Source organism: Dendrobates tinctorius, unplaced genomic scaffold, assembly GCF_039654945.1.
Source record: "Dendrobates tinctorius isolate UK_male_01 unplaced genomic scaffold, ASM3965494v1 ptg000001l, whole genome shotgun sequence".
Lineage (NCBI taxonomy): Eukaryota > Metazoa > Chordata > Amphibia > Anura > Dendrobatidae > Dendrobates > Dendrobates tinctorius.
The window spans coordinates 18,224,027-18,243,088 of NW_027361669.1; the positions used below are offsets into that span (position 1 = coordinate 18,224,027).

Consider the following 19,062-nt stretch of genomic DNA (forward strand, 5'->3'; position numbering starts at 1 on the left):
TCAAGATGTCCGCAATGGGCCATCGTTTGTATGGAGACAGTTTTGCTTTCCCACCTCCCAGACCACTCCCTGGAACAACAGGCCCACCAATGCCATTTGTGTGCGTTGGTGACGACGCATTTCAGCTGTCCAAACACCTACTCAAGCCATATGGTAGTCGTGGATGGACACACCGCAAAAAAATATATAACTATCGATTGACCAGAGCGCGCAGAGTGGTGGAGTGTGCTTTTGGCATTTTAACTGCAAAATGGAGAGTGCTGTTAATGGCCATAAAAATGAAAACAGAGACTGTGGATGAGGTGGTGAAGGCGTGTGTCATCCTGCACAACTTTGTACTTTCAAAGGAACCTGTTTCCATAGAAGAAAATCTGTCTGAAACCACATTGTGGGATTATCAGCAGCCAACTGTTCGGAGTACTGGGTCAGTGGTAAGAATGAGGGACACATTTGCAGATTATTTTCTGACGCCAGAGGGAAAACTTGCCTGGCAAGATGACATGGTATAATTTTGCTTTTTTATACCAATTGTGGGTAATAACAGTGTTGTGTTTTCACCAACGGTTTACTGTAAAATGTTACCAAGTGTTGTGTTTTTTTACCTTGTACATCACCGGTGTACTTTTAAATGTTACCAAGTGTTGTTTTCTTTTTTTAACCTCACCACCAGTGTACTTGTTGTGTTGTGTTTTTTTTTACCTCACCACCAGTTTACTTTAAAATGTTACCAAGTGTTGTGTTTTTTTTCCCTTTTACACCACCGGTGTACTTTCAACCTTTACCAAGAATTAAATAAAAAAAATAAACTACACAATAAAGTTCTTTTTAACAAAAAAAATTTATTTGTCAAATTTTATTCAACTTTTTTTATTGGAAAATAAAAAATTTTTGTACAAATTTTTTTTTTTTTAAATACAAAAATTATTTTTATTACAAACACCTTACAACTGTTGGTATTGTTGGGTGGAGATACTATTGGAGGGGATAACAGGGTTGACCACATCAAGGGGGGGGGACTGGGAAGGGAGTTGTTGAGGATCAGAAGTGGAAGGGGGGTTGAAAACATGAGGTTGGGATGGGAGTGGATGGACAGATGAGGTTTGTGGGAACATTGAAGGTGTGTGTGGGGGTGGGTATGGTGAGGGCATTGGGGTATAATGCAATGGGGAGGGAAGGTACTGGGAAGAATGGAATGGGGAACTAGAGAAAGGAGAGGGAGTGGAGTGGTAGGAGGAGGGATGGTTGTATGATGGATGGTGGTGCAAGGATGGACGGTGGAAGGATAGACGGGGGGGGGAGGATGGACAGAGGGAGGATGGACAGAGGGAGGATGGACAGAGGGAGGATAGACAGAGGGAGGATGGACAGAGGGAGGATGGGATGCTTCTGAGAGTACCTCCACTAGAGTATTGTGACAAGCTTGAATCACACGCATCTGCTGGTGAGTACTTAAACCTTCCATTTGCCGGACAACGGATTGAAAAAAGATATGTCTTGGCGTCTGGTTTGACTCTGAATTCATCTGTTCCATGTATCTTCTGAGTTCCATGATGCTTTGATTTATCATGGTCAACCCAGAAGATAACCGTTCTCCTTAAGTATGGAAACCATGCTGGACAGATGTGTTCAGACTCAAACAGTCAGACAAGGTCATCCTTTCCTGACTCCTCAGACGCTGCCGGCCAGAACCAAAAGTTGGTCGAGATGTTGCGGCAGTGTCAGAGGGGTGGGGTAAAGGGTACTGTAAGTTGTCACCAGCAGCTTCATGTGATGAAGTCTGCCCTGCTGCTCCAGTGCTGGTGGAGGGGATAGAGGGATGAGACAAGAGGGAAGGTAGGGAAGGGTCGGATATCTCGATGTGGACACCGGTGGCGGTCTCCGAAGGGATCCCTCCAGAGGGAGGCAACACAGAAACAGGCTCCCGAGTGCTGCAGACAGTGCTAAAAAAAGAGAAAAAAAAATATTAATATCATTATATTTCATTTAGCATTGCTGAAAAAAAAATTAGGTTAAACATGTCAACATTTGTACTACAGAAATGGTGTGTGGAATATTTACCTTCTGCTCACCATCGTCGACCGGAGGGACGCCAGGGCTCTGTAATTTTTGTACTGGGTGCGTCCTCCTGATCCATTCGGGGCCTGCATCTCCTTGTTGAAGTCCCTCTTGAAGCGATCCCTGAGCGACCGCCACCGTGTGATAACCCTCTCACCTGTGAAGGAAAAAAACGAAGTGGTTAGTATTCAATACTTCACATGCTGTAAATCAAGTTACTGAAATTGGAATACTTATGCACAAAATCCCTGGCCCTCGCATCGAGCTCCTCCCAGTTGTCTACTACCTCCGAACACACCTCATCCCAGAGCCGTCGGATGGTCAGCATGTAAACGGTCTGCTATATTCCACAGCGGCTCCCGTGATTGCACTGCCTGGATGAGGTCGTCCGTCTCTATTATGAGACCCTCCTCAAACAGTCTCTGGGGAGCACGCTGTGAAACCTGTGAAGGAAAAAAAAAAAAAAATTTTACATTCAATTCAAACACATGAGGTTCATTAATCAATTAACTAAGGGTTACTTACCGTTCGCCGACCACCAGAGCCAGCACCTCGATGACGCTGGGATGTCCTAGGAGTCGCTCTTGTGCAGGCACCAGATTGTGAAGACTGTAAAAAAAAAAATAAGGAAAATTTGGGTTGGATGGATGTGTAGTTATTGTGTGTGCTGTGATGAATGTTTGTGTTGGGTGTAGCATTATGTATGTATGTATGTATGTGCTAAACTTACACTCTGCGCGCCCCCTTCTTGCGTCTCTCCACCCTGCATGTCTCATCCTGGAAGCTCCTCAGATTCAGGTTCCTGTGAATACATAATAAATGTATATATTGTAAAAAAAACAAAAAAAAAAAAAAAAAAAAAAAAAACCTGTAAAATAATAGTTAAATAAAAACATTTATCTAACCTCAGTTGGCTGTTGCTGTGAGGGGGAGCTCCCAGAAGAAGACATTTCTCAAACTGCTGCGGCCTAGCTGGCGGATTTCTTCTGCTGCTGCTGTGTTCTTCCAGGAGGTGCTGCTGCTTCCTGAACGGATCTGCAAGTATAAAAGACACTTGTAAAGCTACTATACAAAGGATATCAAAGCTTTCAGGTCAATATACTTACAGGAAAATAGAAGTGGTTTGCTAACTGATGCGGCCTAGCTGGCAGATTTCTTCTGCTGCTGCTGTGTTCTTCCAGGAGGTGCTGCTGCTTCCTGAACGGATCTGCAAGTATAAAGAGAATTATCATAACATAAAAAAAACCTTCATTGGTATTAATGTGTGTAAATTCCCTGAAAATCTCTCACTAACAGTAACCACACTGTGATTGCATGTGTGTAATTCCTGAGTATACCCACACTTTTAGTGTTTGGATGTGTGTAAATTCTCTTACAATCTCTCACTGAGTGTAGCACACTGTGATTGGGTGAGTAATTCCCCAAAAGTCATATAGTATACCCTTGTATTTTCATGTGTGTACATTCCCCTAAACTCTCACTGAGAGTATACCCAAGTGTTTTCATGTGTGTAAAATTCCCTTAAACTCTCACTGAGAGTATACCCAAGTCTTTCCATGTGTGTAAAATTCAAAGTGTTTTAATGTGTGTAAATTCCAACTCTCACTGAGAGTATACCCAAGTCTTTTCATGTGTGTTAAATTGAAATTGTTTTAATGTGTGTAAATTCCAACTCTCACTGAGAGTATAAAGTGTTTTCATGAGTAAATTCCCTGAAAAACTCTCACTTGAGAGTAACACACTTGTATACTAAAAACCAACACTTCATATAACCATACTTAATTTTACCTGGTTTTTAAATAATACAACGGACAGTTTTTAAAAACAGTTTTTATTAATTTTTTTTTAATTTTTTTTTTTTTTCACAAGTATGAGCTACTCTGCTCTTTATTTAAAATACCACAATAAATAAAAAATAAAAAAACAGTGATATACAACAGATACAATACACAACACAATCACACCACAATTGCAAATATGAAAATAAAATGCAATACACATGCAACAGAAAAACAATTAAAGTATGAAAAAAAAACCACACACACACAAACACGCATGCCACACACACACACACACACACACACAGAGACAGGCCACACACACACACACACACAGACAGGCGACACACACATGCAGACAAGCTACAGACACACAGACATGCCCCACACAAATAGTTGTAGCACAATTGCAAATATGGAAAAACATTACATTACTATGAAAATAAAATTCTGTACACATGCAACAGAAAAACAATTAAAGTATGAAAAAAAAAGCAGAATAAAATACACACACACAAACATGCAACACTGGTAGGCCACAGACATACATGCAGGAAGTCAGACCACACACAAACACACATGCCACACACAGGCCACACACACACAGGCCATACATACATGCCCCACACAAATAGTTTATACTCACACAATTTCAGGTTTTGCTAGCAGGCCTCTCCGTTCTGTCTTGGTGCTGGGCAGGTGCTGGAAGGCCTCTTCCTACAGGGGTCTTGATCCAGGGGTCTTGCAGCTGGGCTCAAGTTTATATAGCTGGCAGGTTTTATAGCTGACTGGCTGGCTCTGTCTCTCTCCTTCTTGATGTTATCAATGTGGCTGGTGCCGAATGTCTGGGCCCAATGATTAATTAGCCCACCTTATATAGTTTTGGGACTGTTAGGAAAAGTGTCTTTTTTTCTGAGCATGCTCAGTGCGAAAAATCGGATTCCGCCGGCGGATTCCGCAAAATCGTGGATCCGCCGTTGTTCGCCATTTTGACGGCACCAAAAAATTTTGCAAGCTCCGTCCACCTCAGACAGAATCCGCCAGTAATATGGTGGATCCGCCGAATAGCGGACGACCATCCGCCACTAATGTATCTCAATGGGAAAAAAATGGCGGATCCGCCACAAGAAAAGCGGATCCGCCATTTTCACTTTTTGGCGGATTTTGACTGATTTGAAAAAACTGAAGTGTGAAACAGGCCTTAGTCTCCATTTAGAGAAAAAAAAATCTCCTCCTGCAGCCCCAGAAAAGAAAAAGAGGAAAAAATATATTAAAATAAAAAATCCTGACACTTTTTTTTTTAAATTCTTTCCTTCTTTGGAGTACCCTAGAGTCTATAGTTAGGCTGGTGATTCTGTTATGAATGGGTCACCGAGGAGGAGAGCAGGTCCAGGCTAAGCCACAGGAAACCAGAGAGGTTGGTACCTAAGTGGATTGCAGACCCCTGATCCTATCTACACAACTAGCAGTAGCCGTGGAGAGTACCTACGATGATCCTAGACGCCTCGGCACAACCGGAGAGCTAATTAAACCTAAAGCAAGAAAGGGGAAATCTAAACTGCCCCAGAGCAGACCCCAAAGGAATAGATAGCCCTCAAACATATATTGTTGGTGAGACAAGATGAAAACACAAACACAGGCAGGAAAATAGACTGAGCAAATGATGGGGCCCACACTGACTAGACAGGACAGGAAAGGAAAGACACTGTTTGCAATCACGCAAAAAAACATGCAAAAAGTCCAACACATCTGATGCAAAAAACACTGAACTCACACGACTTCACCCCCCACTATATCAGCACTCTGGTATATTCTGAAAGCAGAGCAAAAAGAGACCAATCTAACAGGGGATAAAACAAACTGACACAAGCAGTAACATATGGGCGGTGATTCAGCACAGCCCCAGCCGGAGCTGGCTGACTCGCACCAAGAAGAGATAGGCAAAACCAGATCAAATGCAAACAGTATAGCAAATAAACCACTTAACTGAACATGCAGGGACAGAGCTGGAGAAATCAGACCTCAGGAGGAACAGGAAGCAAATCACCAGCAGGGATAGAGGGAGTCGGCTGTCTTAAATCCCAATCTGAAACCCCAGATCTCCAATCGTTATCATCATTACCAGGTGGCAAGCCTCTGTCAATCAGATCAGCTCCATTACCTCCAGTAACCACCAGAGGGAGCCCAGAAAGAGAACTCGCAACCCCTCTGTTGATCTGACCAGCTCCACTACCTTCAGTAATAACCAGAGGGAGGCCAGAAATCGAATTCACAACACATAGCCCTCCAAATACTATAATGGCCCCACATTGCCTTCAATATAGTGTAATGGGCCCCATGTATTCCTCCATGTAGTATAATTCGCCCACCATAATCGTCCATATAGTATAACGTTCTCCCAACCTTCCTCTATAGAATAGAATGCACACCCATGGTCCTCCATACAATATAATGCACTCTGCATGGTCCTCCATGTAATATAATCCACTCCCATGTTCCTCCAATAAATATAATGCACTCACCAAGGTCCTCTATATTATAAGATGCACTCGCCATGGTCCTCCATATAATATAATGCACTCCCCTTGGTCCCCCATAGAATATATGGCACTCACCATAGCCCTCCATATAATATAATGCACTCACCATGGTCTTCCATATAGCATAATACACTCACCATGGTCCTTCATACTATATAATGCACTCCCCATGGTCCTCTATACAATATAATGGTCCCCTATATTTATAATGCACTACCCATACAATATAATACACACCATCCATATGGTATAATGCCCTCCCCATGGCTCTCCATACAATATAATGAAGTCCCCATGGTCCTCCATACAATATAATGCATTCCCCATGGTCCTTCATGCAATATAATGCACTCTCCCTGCTTCTCCATACAAAATAATGCACTCCCCTAAGAAAGTCCCCTTTATACCATATTATGCAGTCATGCAGTCTCCATACAATATAATGTTCTCGCCGTGGTCTTCCATACAATATAATGCATTCCCCATCATACAAAATAATACACTCCCCATGATCCTTCATACAATATAATGCACTCCCAATGGTCCTCCATACAACATAATGCTCTCCTCATGATTCTTCATACAATATAATGCACTTCCCATGGCCCTCCATACAACATAAAGATCTCCTCATGATCCTCAACACAATATAATGCACCACCCATACAATATAATGCACTCCCCCATGGTCATCAATATTCTATTATGGCCACTAGTCACTGATTTAAAAAATAAATAAATACAATACTTGCCTCTCCTCTTTCCACCCGATGCTCTGGTCTCCTGAGCCTTGTGGTGAAGCGCTGCAAATCTCAGTACAGTGGGCACGCAGTACTGTGACACTTCAGACACTTCAGACACCGAGGCAGAATGACGAACGGAGGGGGGGGGCCCAATGCGGGCGCTGATGGGTGTAGTGCGGGTGGTAACAGGCAGAGAGGGGGCCTGGTGCAGGCGCTAGCACTGGGTTCCCCTGGTTCACAGACCCCATAACAGTCACGTGACCTGCCGTCATTGGCAGTACGTCACTGGGCATCAGAATCAGGCTATGTGGGAGCCATTATACTATTCAGAGGGCTATGTGAGGGCCATTATATTATTTAGGGGCTATGTTTGGACCAATATACTATTTGGAGGGCAATGTGGTGTCCATTACACTTTCTGGAGAGTTATGTGTTGACCATTACACAATCTGGAAGGCTATGTGGAAGCCAAATATACTGTTTTGAGTGCTATGTGGTGGCCATTATACTGTTTAGAAGGATGTGTGGGGACCATTATACTGTTTGCAGGGTTTTGTGGCACCCCTTATAATGTTTGAAGGGCTGTCTGGTGTCCATTATACTGTTTGGAAGGCTATTGGGGGGCATTATAATGTGTATGAGCCGTTATACAGTGTGGAGGGATGTTTTGGGCCCATCAAACTATGGGGAGGGCTATGTGGAGCCCCACTATACTGTATGAAGGGCCACGATATTGTGTGGAGGACCACTATACTGTATAGAGGGTCACTATGCTCAATATAGGGTCATCATAAAGTATGGAGGGCTGTGTGGCGGCTATCATACAGTGTGTGGTGGACTGTAGGGGCCGTCATACTGTGTTGGGGTCACTATGGGGCATCATATTTGAGGTAGGTACTTGTAGGGTCATTATACTGTATGAGAAACTGGGTCTGAGCAGAAAAAGTAAATTAATGTGCATGCAAAATGTAATTGCATATGAACACATGACCTTTACACAGAGAAAACCAAAAACAAAACACAAAACAAATATCCTGGAATAAAAAAGTAAAAAAATATATTGCAAAAATTGCATGAAGGTAGTAATAATAGTAATAATAAGGGTATTTAGTTAACATAATTTTGATCAAAATAATGTAGAAGCCATCCTGCCACGTCACGGCAACCCTTGTGGGACAGTCCTAACTCTTGTATTTAAAACCTTTCCACTTGTCATGTGAAGTAAATGTGAACAAGGACAGAGGGACTGAACCACCAGTAATAGTGTAGGCCAGACAGGATGGATTTTCCAACTCAGAAACAGGGCGGTCACACCCTTATATGCACAGAATGCACAATGAAACAAATGAGAAACTGGGTCTGAGCAGAAAAAGTAAATTAATGTGCATGCAAAATGTAATTGCATATGAACACATGACCTTTACACAGAGAAAACCAAAAACAAAAACACAAAACAAATATCCTGGAATAAAAAAAGTAAAAAAATATATATTGCAAAAATTGCATGAAGGTAGTAATAATAGTAATAAGGGTATTTAGTTAACATAATTTTGATCAAAATAATGTAGAAGCCATCCCGCCATGTCACGGCAACCCTTGTGGGACAGTCCTAACTCTTGTATTTAAAACCTTTCCACTTGTCAAGTGACGTAAATGTGAACAAGGACAGAGGGACTGAACCACCAGTAATAGTGTAGACCAGACAGGATGGATTTTCCAACTCAGAAACAGGGCGTTTTTTTTTTTTTATTCCAGGATATTTGTTTTGTGTTTTGTTTTTGGTTTTCTCATTATACTGTATGTATAGAGTGTATTGAGGAATTCACTGTGGGGGTTTCTTACTGTGGTTGGGGGGCATTTTTGTTGGTATCAATTTATGGGTGCTGTGAAAGGGGTATCTTAGTGCATGGGAACACTAATGGGCTTCAATAGGGGCAAAATTACTTTGTAATGGCATCAAAGATATGAGATACGCTCTTATGTGGCCTCACCGAAAAAAACATATTTTTTGTTTTGAGGGGCGGAGGCCCAATTAAGACTTTTGCTACATGGTCCCATGATTTCTTTGTATAACCATGATTGTAGGAACAGAATTAGCTGTTCAAAACACAAACAGTTGTAATAAGGAGATAACGCTGCTAAGATTCTTTCTACATAATATTTTATTTAAGCTATTATGTATACAGTATCATGCCATGCTTATGTAACGTCACAAGAGAGATTGCAATTATGTTTTAAACTAATTGGTAATATGACTACAGATGTGATCTTTCGTAAAGAAGACCTGTCACCATTTTATAACTGACATGTTTTTACGTTGTATGAAAAAGAACAAAAGGGATAGCACTCACCGTTCTGAAGAAGTGAATTTATTTTCAGATAAAAAGCATAGGCTCGGGAGAGATGTGTTAACTGTCCCGAGCCTATGCTTTTTATCTGAAAATAAATTCACTTCTACAGAACGGTAAGTGCCATCCCTTTTGTTCTTTTTCATACAACGTAGCTATGCATGTTTTTCTTTGGATTGAGCACCCGTTCTGTGGGTAGCTGGCGTACAGCCCAGGTGTGTGAGTTTGTACCGCACTATAGTGCACATCAAGGTGGCGGCAGTGGTGCCGAATTTTCTTCTTTCTTCTTGGACACTGACATGTTTTTGCTCTTATTGTATTCCTGCTTTTCCCCCCGAGTATTCTGTTTTTCGTTTTTATTATTCTTAAAGGGGTTTTCCCACGAACATAAGTTCATTTTAATCAATAAATATTGTAATAATAATGATTTCCACAATTGGATGTGTTAAATAAAGTGTTCCTGTGCTGAGATAAGATAAAGGGGCACATTTATAAGATTATCTTGAGTAGACTCAGAGAGGTAGCACAGATGTCCTCTAACAGCACCAAAGAGGAAGATAGCCAACTGCTACAGCTCCAAGCCTCATCAAGGGAGAATGGAAATATCACCGGCTTTCCAGAAGCAGACAGGAAGTCTATAAACACCCAGTCCAGGTGTGTCAATTAGAGACAGGGGGAGGTTGCCACTGGGTCCAAGAGTCAGAAGGATTAGGAAGGCATCTGCACAGCGTCTGACTATCCAGGAACATGGTCTGATCATGCCACATTTCCTGGGCAGGGGAGGATGTGTCATGGGTGTGTCAGAGGCTGCAAACAGTCACACAGCATCTGGCCGCAGAAGGTCTCTACTGTTGGCTTTGCAGATGCTTTCCTAATCCTTCTGACTCTTGGACCCAGTGGCAACCTCCCCCTGTCTTTAATTGACACACCTGGACTGGGTGTTTATAGACTTCCTGTCTGCTTCTGGGAAGCCGGTGATATTTCCATTCTCCCTTGATGAGGCTTGGAGCTGTAGCAGTTGGCTATCTTCCTCTTTGGTGCTGTTAGAGGACATCTGTGCTACCTCTCTGAGTCTACTCAAGATAAGTGTTCCCCTTGTTTGTCTATCGCAACTGTCTTTAGGTGTAATGGGATTGACTAGTGAATACCATGTCCTTCCCTAAGCAGTGCTAACTGCCAGTGACAGGCAGGGATCAAGTTCCTGCTCAGCGATAGGTGCAGAACCTACATAGGGACGTTTAGGGCAGATAGGTTTCCTTTAGATCTACCTAGGGGTCCCCATTACCCCCTTCCCTAGTGTTGGGCTCCCTTCCCCTCATTCCTTCGTGTTGCATTTAGTCTTCCCACACTGTGTGTGACAGCGTAAAAGAGTATATAGACAAGACAGCATGAGATTGCAGCTGATTCTTTCTTTGAAGTAAAACAGTGTTTAAAAACGGGCAGTGAAATAATCAGCTGCAATCCCATGCTGAAATTACTGTATACTTTTTTGCTTCCTCCTCTGTTCAAGAGATGTGGTACACCGCAAATACACAGTACACAGCAGGGGCACATTTATAAGATTATCTTAGCATAGGAACATCTTATTTAAACACATCCAATTGTGGAAGTTATTATTATTCCAAAATCTATTTATTAAAATTAACTTTTGTTCGTGAGAAAACCCCTTTAAATCCGGCATACGGTTCCAGACACATGGGCCTTTTTATTCAGTACTAATTACTATGGTCCTTGCCAAAGGGCCTAACTCAAAAGATAGTAATATAAAGCAGTCTAAATACATGTCCCCTAGGAATCCTGGAAACCAGAATACCCTTTTAACACATAAAAGTCATGTAATTTTTTTGTTAGATGTTCAGCTACACTTTTCACTGTCGGGATCACTTTCTGCATTATGTAGTATCTTGGTCATTTTAAGAAAGGCTACATCTTTAGCAGCTGTGATTTAATAGTTATATTTTACTAGTGGCAGTCACATTATGGGCTTGCTCACATTTTAAGAAAATTCAGGAGCAGATCTCATAGAAGCTAGAGACTAATAAATTTCAGACAACATGGTTTAAACAGGCCCTGGGGATGAAAATTAATGATCCATAGGTTCACTGCACAAAAAATTCTTATGTCTAGAGCCAATACTTCAGTCATGACAGACCTTTAAAAACAGCCACATAGGCAAGCACAAGTAAAAACCTCAAGGCATATCCGCATGGATACCATAACCTCATCAGGAACCAGAAAAGAGTGGCTTTTTCCTGCAAAGTCGTGGTCAAAATGGATCCACTGTAGCTCATGTTGGACGTATTTACGGCTCATCTTGCACAGGCAACGGAGGAAGGCATATTTAGATGCAGTGCTGTGGGCTTCCAACGTAAAAATTTCAGTATCAAAATGCATAGAGAATTCAGCATTGTCCTGCAAGAAAAAAAGCTTTATTTTAATCTAAAAGTCTAATGTACATATGCAAGACTTTATGTTATTGTTATGACAATTTTTGGCAAAGCCCTGGAGCCACTGTAAGGCCGGGGTCACACTTGCGAGTGTGATGCAAGAAACTCATGCGAGTCTCTCGCATCTATACCCGTCACTCGGACCGGAGTGTGCGGCTGCATGTATTTCTATGCAGCCGCACACTCCGGTCCCAAATGCCGGAAGCAGTGCCGGGTATTGGTGCGAGAGACTCTCACACGTGTTTCTCGCATCACAATCGCAAGTCTGACTCCGGCCTAAAAGTAACAATCAACTACATTAATAATGAAAGCAGGGGTGGGCAATTAATTTTCCCTAGGGGGCCACACCGTGTCGGTTGTGGAGAGTTGAACCAACAGACAGAAATTAATTCTGCTCAATATTAACATTAACATTAATTATAATTAGCCTCCTATACAGTATGAGCCCATATATAGCCTCCATATACACTGTGAACCTTACATAGCCTCCATATATACAGTGAACACCACATAGCCTCCATATATACAGTGGCTTGCGAATGTGTTGACCTTCCCTCTTGGCTTTTTACCTGTTTTGCTACATTACAACCAGTGCTTAAATATTTTAGTAATCAGATTTCTGTGTGATGCATCAGCACTAAATAGTCTAAGTTGGTGACATGAAGTGAAGAAAATATGGGCATAAATTAAATGTATGCTATCAAATAACTAAAAATTGACATGTGCATATGTATTCACCCCTTTTGCAATGAAGACCCTAAAAAATTCTGGTGCAAGCAATTACCTTCATAAGTCACATGCTTAGTGAAAGGAAGTCCACCTGTGTGTAGTCTAAGTGCCAAATGGTCTGTCAGTAAACACACACCTTTTCTGAAAGGCTACGGAGGCTGTTTCACCATTAAGCAGGAGGCATCATGAACCAAACAACACCATGAAGACCAAGGAGATCTCCAAACACGTCAGGGACACAGTTGTTGAGAACTGCAAGTCAGAGTTGGGTTATAAAAAACTATCCTAATCTCTGAGGCTCCCCTGGAGCACCATCAAATCCATTATCAACAAATGAAAAGAACATGGTACCACAACAAACCTGCAAAGAGAGGATGGCCCACCAAAATTCTCAGCCTGAACAAGGAGGGTGCTGGGTGACCCGGGACCAGGGGCTCCTTCCCTGTGCCTAACGCTAAGATACAACCTAGCTTGCCCTATTCCCTGGGTTACTTCTGAACGTGAAAATGCCGAGGCCATGTACCTTGTCTTATCTCCTGTATCCACCCTCTGTCTGTACCCTTTCCCCACCCAGGGAAGAGGGGAGCAGCCGTGTACCGCAGTTCATTAACCAGATGAACAAGGCAACACAAACAAGGGCAACTGAAAATACCAGGAATACAAAAATTCACTCACATATTGATTCACAAAAGAGGAATGCATCGGGGAGTGGAGGATAGGGAAATATCAAAATAGGAGCACTAAAAAGGGAATTATCACACTTACAAACCCCAGCAACAGTCACTGATAAACCCACCATATGCCTTCTCATTTAACCACTAAACAACTATCCTCCCAGCCTGTAGCATAAGCTAGCACTGACGATGTGTGTCAGTCAGGACCCAGATTATATAGAGGATAGGAGTGGCTAACCATGCTCAGCTGAGAGCCCAGACTCCTAAAGTTCTTAACATGGCTGATTAACCCCAGTACTGCCAAAAGAAATTAACACCGTTTAAAAAGAAGGTGAAGTGCTTATTTCCAACCCAGGAGTAGGAGCAATCAGATGCTGTGGCCTTCTGGCTCCTCTCTATTGCAGTAACCCTGTGACAGTATCTCCCCTTTTACGAGGGACCTCTGGAACCTCAGGACCTGGTTTATCGAGGTGTGCCACGTGAAAAGACCAGATCAGTCTGGCCGCATGGACGTCAGATGCTGGTACCCACATCCTCTCCTCAGGACCATATCCCCTCCAATGTACCAGATACTGAAGCGACTGACGAACTAAACGAGAATCCATGATTTTTGTTATCTGAAATACTAAGTTTCCATCCACAATAACAGGAGATGGTGGGAGCATTGATGGTATTTTTTGAGGAGAGATTGATGAAACACATTATGGATCATAAAGGTAGGTGGCAAAGTAAGGCTATGGGATTTATGATGGACCAATATGCCTGGGACACAGTTTCCAAGATAAACCTTAAACTTAATGTTCCTAGAGGACAACTACCCCAAATCACCAACACACAGGTCCAGACCCACCAAACTTCTCCGATCAGCCACACTCATATTTGGACCCCATCTTCCTCAAATTATTAGTAACCCCCTGTTACATGGACACAATAGATGATAAAAAATGTTCTTCTTCAGGTTCAAAGAAGAATGATTTTCAGTAAATGAGCTGAGGATGAAACCCATACGCCCCGAAAGAAAGAGGACTAAAGGCCCTGTTACATTTAGCAATGCACCAGTGATCCTGACAACGATACGACCCTGTCAAGATCGCTGGTGCATCACTAAATGGTCGCTAGTGAGCTGCCAAACAGGCAGATCTCACTAGCGATGCAGCAGCGGTCGGCGGTCGATACTCACCTGTCAGACGCGGCAATGATGACTTCTTCCGCCCACGTCCACGGCTCGCTCGTCGGCGTCAGCAGGAAGCCAACAACTTAAAATGGCCCAGGACGTTCTCGTGCGATCACCGATAACCAGCGGGGGAGCCGGTCAGAGGTAAGTGTCAAATGTAGCGATATCGCTAGTGATATTGCTGCTGTGTCACAAAATCATATACCAATTTTTGGCATATAGGTAGCACCCTATATATTGGTTATGGCATTTATGTGGTGGTGCCCGCCCTCTTCATCATTTCTAGTTTATTACTTCAGAGTGCATAAGTGGTACCCCCAGGAGTATGGTCGCCACAGTGGCTTTGCCTTCCTCCAGGGGAGGGTAATGCCAGGCTTGGAGGCAATGATGGGTCTCTCTCGCAGTCAATCCATACATGCAACACAGGTCCACTCCAGACCAGCAGGGGGAACTCTGAACCAGGATTAAGGGGAGGGGTTCTCTCTGAGGGCCAAGAGGAAGGAGTGGTCAGTTAGTCTGCGGAGGGTGAGGTGTGCAGACGTGTAGAGAGCTGCTGGAGGTTGAGCTAGGAAAGGAGAGCTCCCTCGCAGTGAAAGCGCAAGAACTGGAGCCTGGTCTCCATGGCTGTATTGATACTAACAGTCCTACTGCAGATACCAGAGGCTGTAAATGCCCTACTCCCATCTAAGACTTGAGGCACAACAGCAGTTTGGATAGAGAGCCAGGACTCCGGAGAAGGGAGTCCCCGAGAGAGGCTACAGCTGTCTGCCGTGCAAGTAAGGTTCTTGGGAACATCTGACAGGAGGAACTTCAGAGTAACTTAGTACTGGAGTACTTCATTCAAACAAGCGCTAGGAAGAAGACTGCACAGCCCGTCTGCTGAGAGAGAATCCCTGAGTTGCTTCCAGGCTAGCCTGCTCCAATACCATCTGTAATCAGGACCCTGGACTGCAGTTATCAAGTAAAGGTACAGAAATTGCACCCCGCTGTGCCTTGTCTGCTTCCTACCCTTACGGCACTGCTACATCACCGTGCCATCCACCTCTACGCTGCCCTGGGACTATAGATTCACATGTGGGGAGCTTTTACACCCTTGCTGCACCCTACCATCAGTCCCAGCGGATCTGCATGCAGCGTCGGCTTAACACCTCTCTTGCCGAGCACCACAGGTGGCGTCACAAACTATTCCATTCCACTTAAACTACATCACATTTCACCATTACTTGGGCGCCCAGGGCCATGGACTGGGTCACTGCTGCTGTGACACATCCCACTGACACCGGCCCGATACCGAGTACCCCACAGCCCTGGGAGGGTGACGCAATTTAGCGTCACAAACAGGATTATGGAGCCCGGTATCCCCGGGTCCTGTGTGCCATAGACTGTGTTTGTGTAAGAGACTGTGTGAAATTGGCACCAGTTGCCGCCATTACCACACTGCTTGGCGCGCGCGGGAAGAAAGAGGCGGGCCTTCATGGGCGGAGCCTGCCACAGAGCGCGAAGAAGTGAAGTGCCGCGCCGGAAGAGAGGACAGCGTGCGTGAGGAGAAGGAGCTGAGGCCTACAGCCCGGAGCGTTGGGCCTGCGAAGCGGCCACCGGTGAGCTCCTATAACCCCCTGGCCCTGGCTAACATTAACTAGGGGGAGAAGAGAATGTCCGCGCCACAAGCCAATGCAGCGGCGGACGCCGCTGCCAACCCCGCAGCACCACAAGGAGAAGCACCTGCCGCTGAGCGGTCCCCATAATGCCGCTGTCTATGCCCTACATACCGGGAGCGGCCTGGCTACCGCAGTACTCGGGTGAGTCACATACCCTGAGTGAATTTAAAGAGAGACTGTGCAGTTTGTTTAAAGTCTACCCTCTGTCTGAGAACCAGAAAGTGAATATCCTGATTGGACAGCTAACGGGGGCAGCACAGAGAGAGGTGAAAGCTTGGCAAGACACTGATAAAGAGACTGTTGCAAAGATTCTGGCCAAGCTGAGGACCACCTTTGACACCGGCACTGCAGCTGAAATCAAGATGAGGTTCTTTGTCTGTAAACAGAAGGCGCAGGACAGTATCAGGGACTATGCTCTCAACCTGCAGGAGGTGCTGCGAGCATTTAAGCAAGTTGATCCTGACAGTGTAAAGGAGGAAGATAAGCTGTTAAAGGAGCAGTTCATTGAAGGACTCCTATCCAGTACCCACAGAGGACAGTTGCGTATTATAACCCTGCAAAACCCTGATCTTTGCTGATTTTAAGGACAGGGCTATTCGGGTACTGCAGGAGTCCACTGACAGCCGTCCAGCGCCCCCTAGGCGCCCAGCGATCACCTACCATCAGGAAGCAACATGTTTTCCTTCCATCCCTGTGGAGGCTGATGCACAGACTCTGGATAAAGATCCAACTAAGGAGCTGCGTCTTCAGTTCCAGGAGTTGACCAAAGGAATGGCTGCACTTACTAAAACCGTGCAGTCCCTACAAGTGTCCTCCAAAGAAAAGATCCAGCTTGCTTCCAGTCCAGAGGATGTCCCATGGCTCCGGAGGAGGAAAACCCCACCACTTTGATGAAGGAACAACGATCGCTATGACCAGGACGGACGTCCCATCTGTCGTCGCTGCTACAAGGCCGGTCATCTTGCCAGATATTGTCCTTTAAACAAGCAACCCCTGGGGCAGAGGGCCAACCCCCAAGAGTAGGATCCCCAGGCCCAAAGAACTGGAGAGCCAAGTATGTGGGAGGGAGACCAATCCTTCCTGTGGTGATTGACGGTATCCTCATGAACGCTTTGCTGTACACTGGCTCCCAGGTGACCACGATGCCGTATATTTTGTACAAGAGATATTGGGCTGATTCAGAGCTTACTCGTGGCCCAACTGATGAACTGACAGTAGTTGCTAGTAATGTCTTTACCGCAAATAGGATGTAAAGAAATTACTGTCAAAGTGGGGCGGGTAGAGCTAAATTCTCAAGGTTTAATAGTTGTTGATATTGACCGACGTGAATGTAATCCCATGATGACTCTTGGTACAAATGTAATTGAAAACTGTCTGTCCGAGGTTATTGTCTTGTTGCAACAGGTGGCTGAGACTGCTGGTTCCGGAGAACAACGAGTCCTGCAGAAGGAGATCCGTGCCCTGATGCAAAGGCAACAGGTAGAACTCTCTGGCGGAGAGATTGGCAGCGTCAGAGTGAGTGATGCTTTTCCCATTGCAATACCCCCCAGATGTGAAATGTTGGTTTGGTGTCGGGCAGGTATAGGTCTTAGAGGGAGAGATTACCAGACATTGGTAGAACCCATATACTCCGAGAGCAGGCCCACTGTCCTGACAGCCAGAGGGGTGGTTGATGTATGAAAGGTGAAAGTACATGTACGCCTTTTGAATTGTGGGGAAGAGGAAGCCACAATACCTCAGTACGCCACAGTTGCTAAGCTGCTCACCGTTAATAACAACTCTTTGCAGGCAGCAGAACCCTTGGTCTCATCCAGTCAGGTGGAGGACAATGGCTCTGTGAAGCAGCCAGATGAGTGGTATCAGCAACTGCAGGTGGGAACTGACTCTACACCTTCATACCAGAAAAATGGGGTTTACAGAGTGACACAGGAGTATGAGCAGCAAACACCCACTAGATTTTGGGCAGGCAAAAGGGGTTCAACATCATATCCCCACTGGAGACCATCCACCCATAAAGGAGAGGTACAGACCTATACCCCCAACACAATACCAGTGTGCTAAGAGTATGTTGAGAGAGATGAAGGAGGCAGGGGTCATCAGAGACAGTTGTAGCCCCTGAGCAGCTCCAATAGTGTTTGTAAAGAAAAAGGATGGTACCATGAGAATGTGGGTTGATTACAGGAAAATTAACAGCATTACACATAAAGATGCCTACCCATTAGCCAGAATTGAGGAATCATTGGCTGCACTTAAAACTGCTAATTACTTTTTCACCTTGGATCTCACTAGTGGGTATTGGCAGGTTCCCGTGGCAGAGGCAGACAAGGAGAAAACAGCATTTCTACTCCAATGGGTCTCGGTGAGTTCAATTATATGCCATTTAGGCTCTGCACTGCTCCAGGAACATTTCAATGGCTGATGGAGTGCTGCCTGGGACACATGAACTTTGAGACGGTCCTGTTGTACCTGGATGATGTCATTGTTTTCTCTAAAACCTATGAAGATCATCTGGAGCACCTGGCTGAAGTGTTTGAAGCTTTGTTCAATTTTGGCCTGAAGGTGAAGCCCTCCAAGTGTCACCTCCTGAAGCCCAAGGTGCAGTACCTCGGTCATGTGGTCAGTGCAGAAGGTGTGGCACCCGATCCTGATAAGGTCACAGTCATCCGGGACTGGCCGAAGCCCAGCAACCTTCATGAAGTACGCCAATTCCTTGGACTGGTAGGCTACTACCGAAGATTCATCAAGGGCTTTACTGAAATATCCACCCCTATGCAAAATCTCCTGGTGGGGCAGTCCAAGAAGACCAAACAGAAAAATTCCACCTTTGAATGGACTGAAGAGTTGGAAAGGTCCTTCACCAGATTGAAGATGGCTCTCACAGGAGACGAAGTTCTGGCCTACCCAGATTATGACAAA

General features: G+C 44.5%; 1 protein-coding gene across 1 annotated transcript in view; it reads right to left on the bottom strand.

Moving 5' to 3' along the window:
- Positions 1 to 11,618: 11,618 nt before the first annotated feature.
- LOC141086363 (exocyst complex component 1-like) overlaps positions 11,619 to 19,062 on the bottom strand; it is a 191,860-nt gene continuing 184,416 nt past the window's right edge. Inside the window, exon 3 of the mRNA XM_073572363.1 lies at positions 11,619 to 11,876. Coding sequence (XP_073428464.1) covers positions 11,619 to 11,876 — 258 coding nt within the window. The remainder of the gene's footprint in view (positions 11,877 to 19,062) is intronic.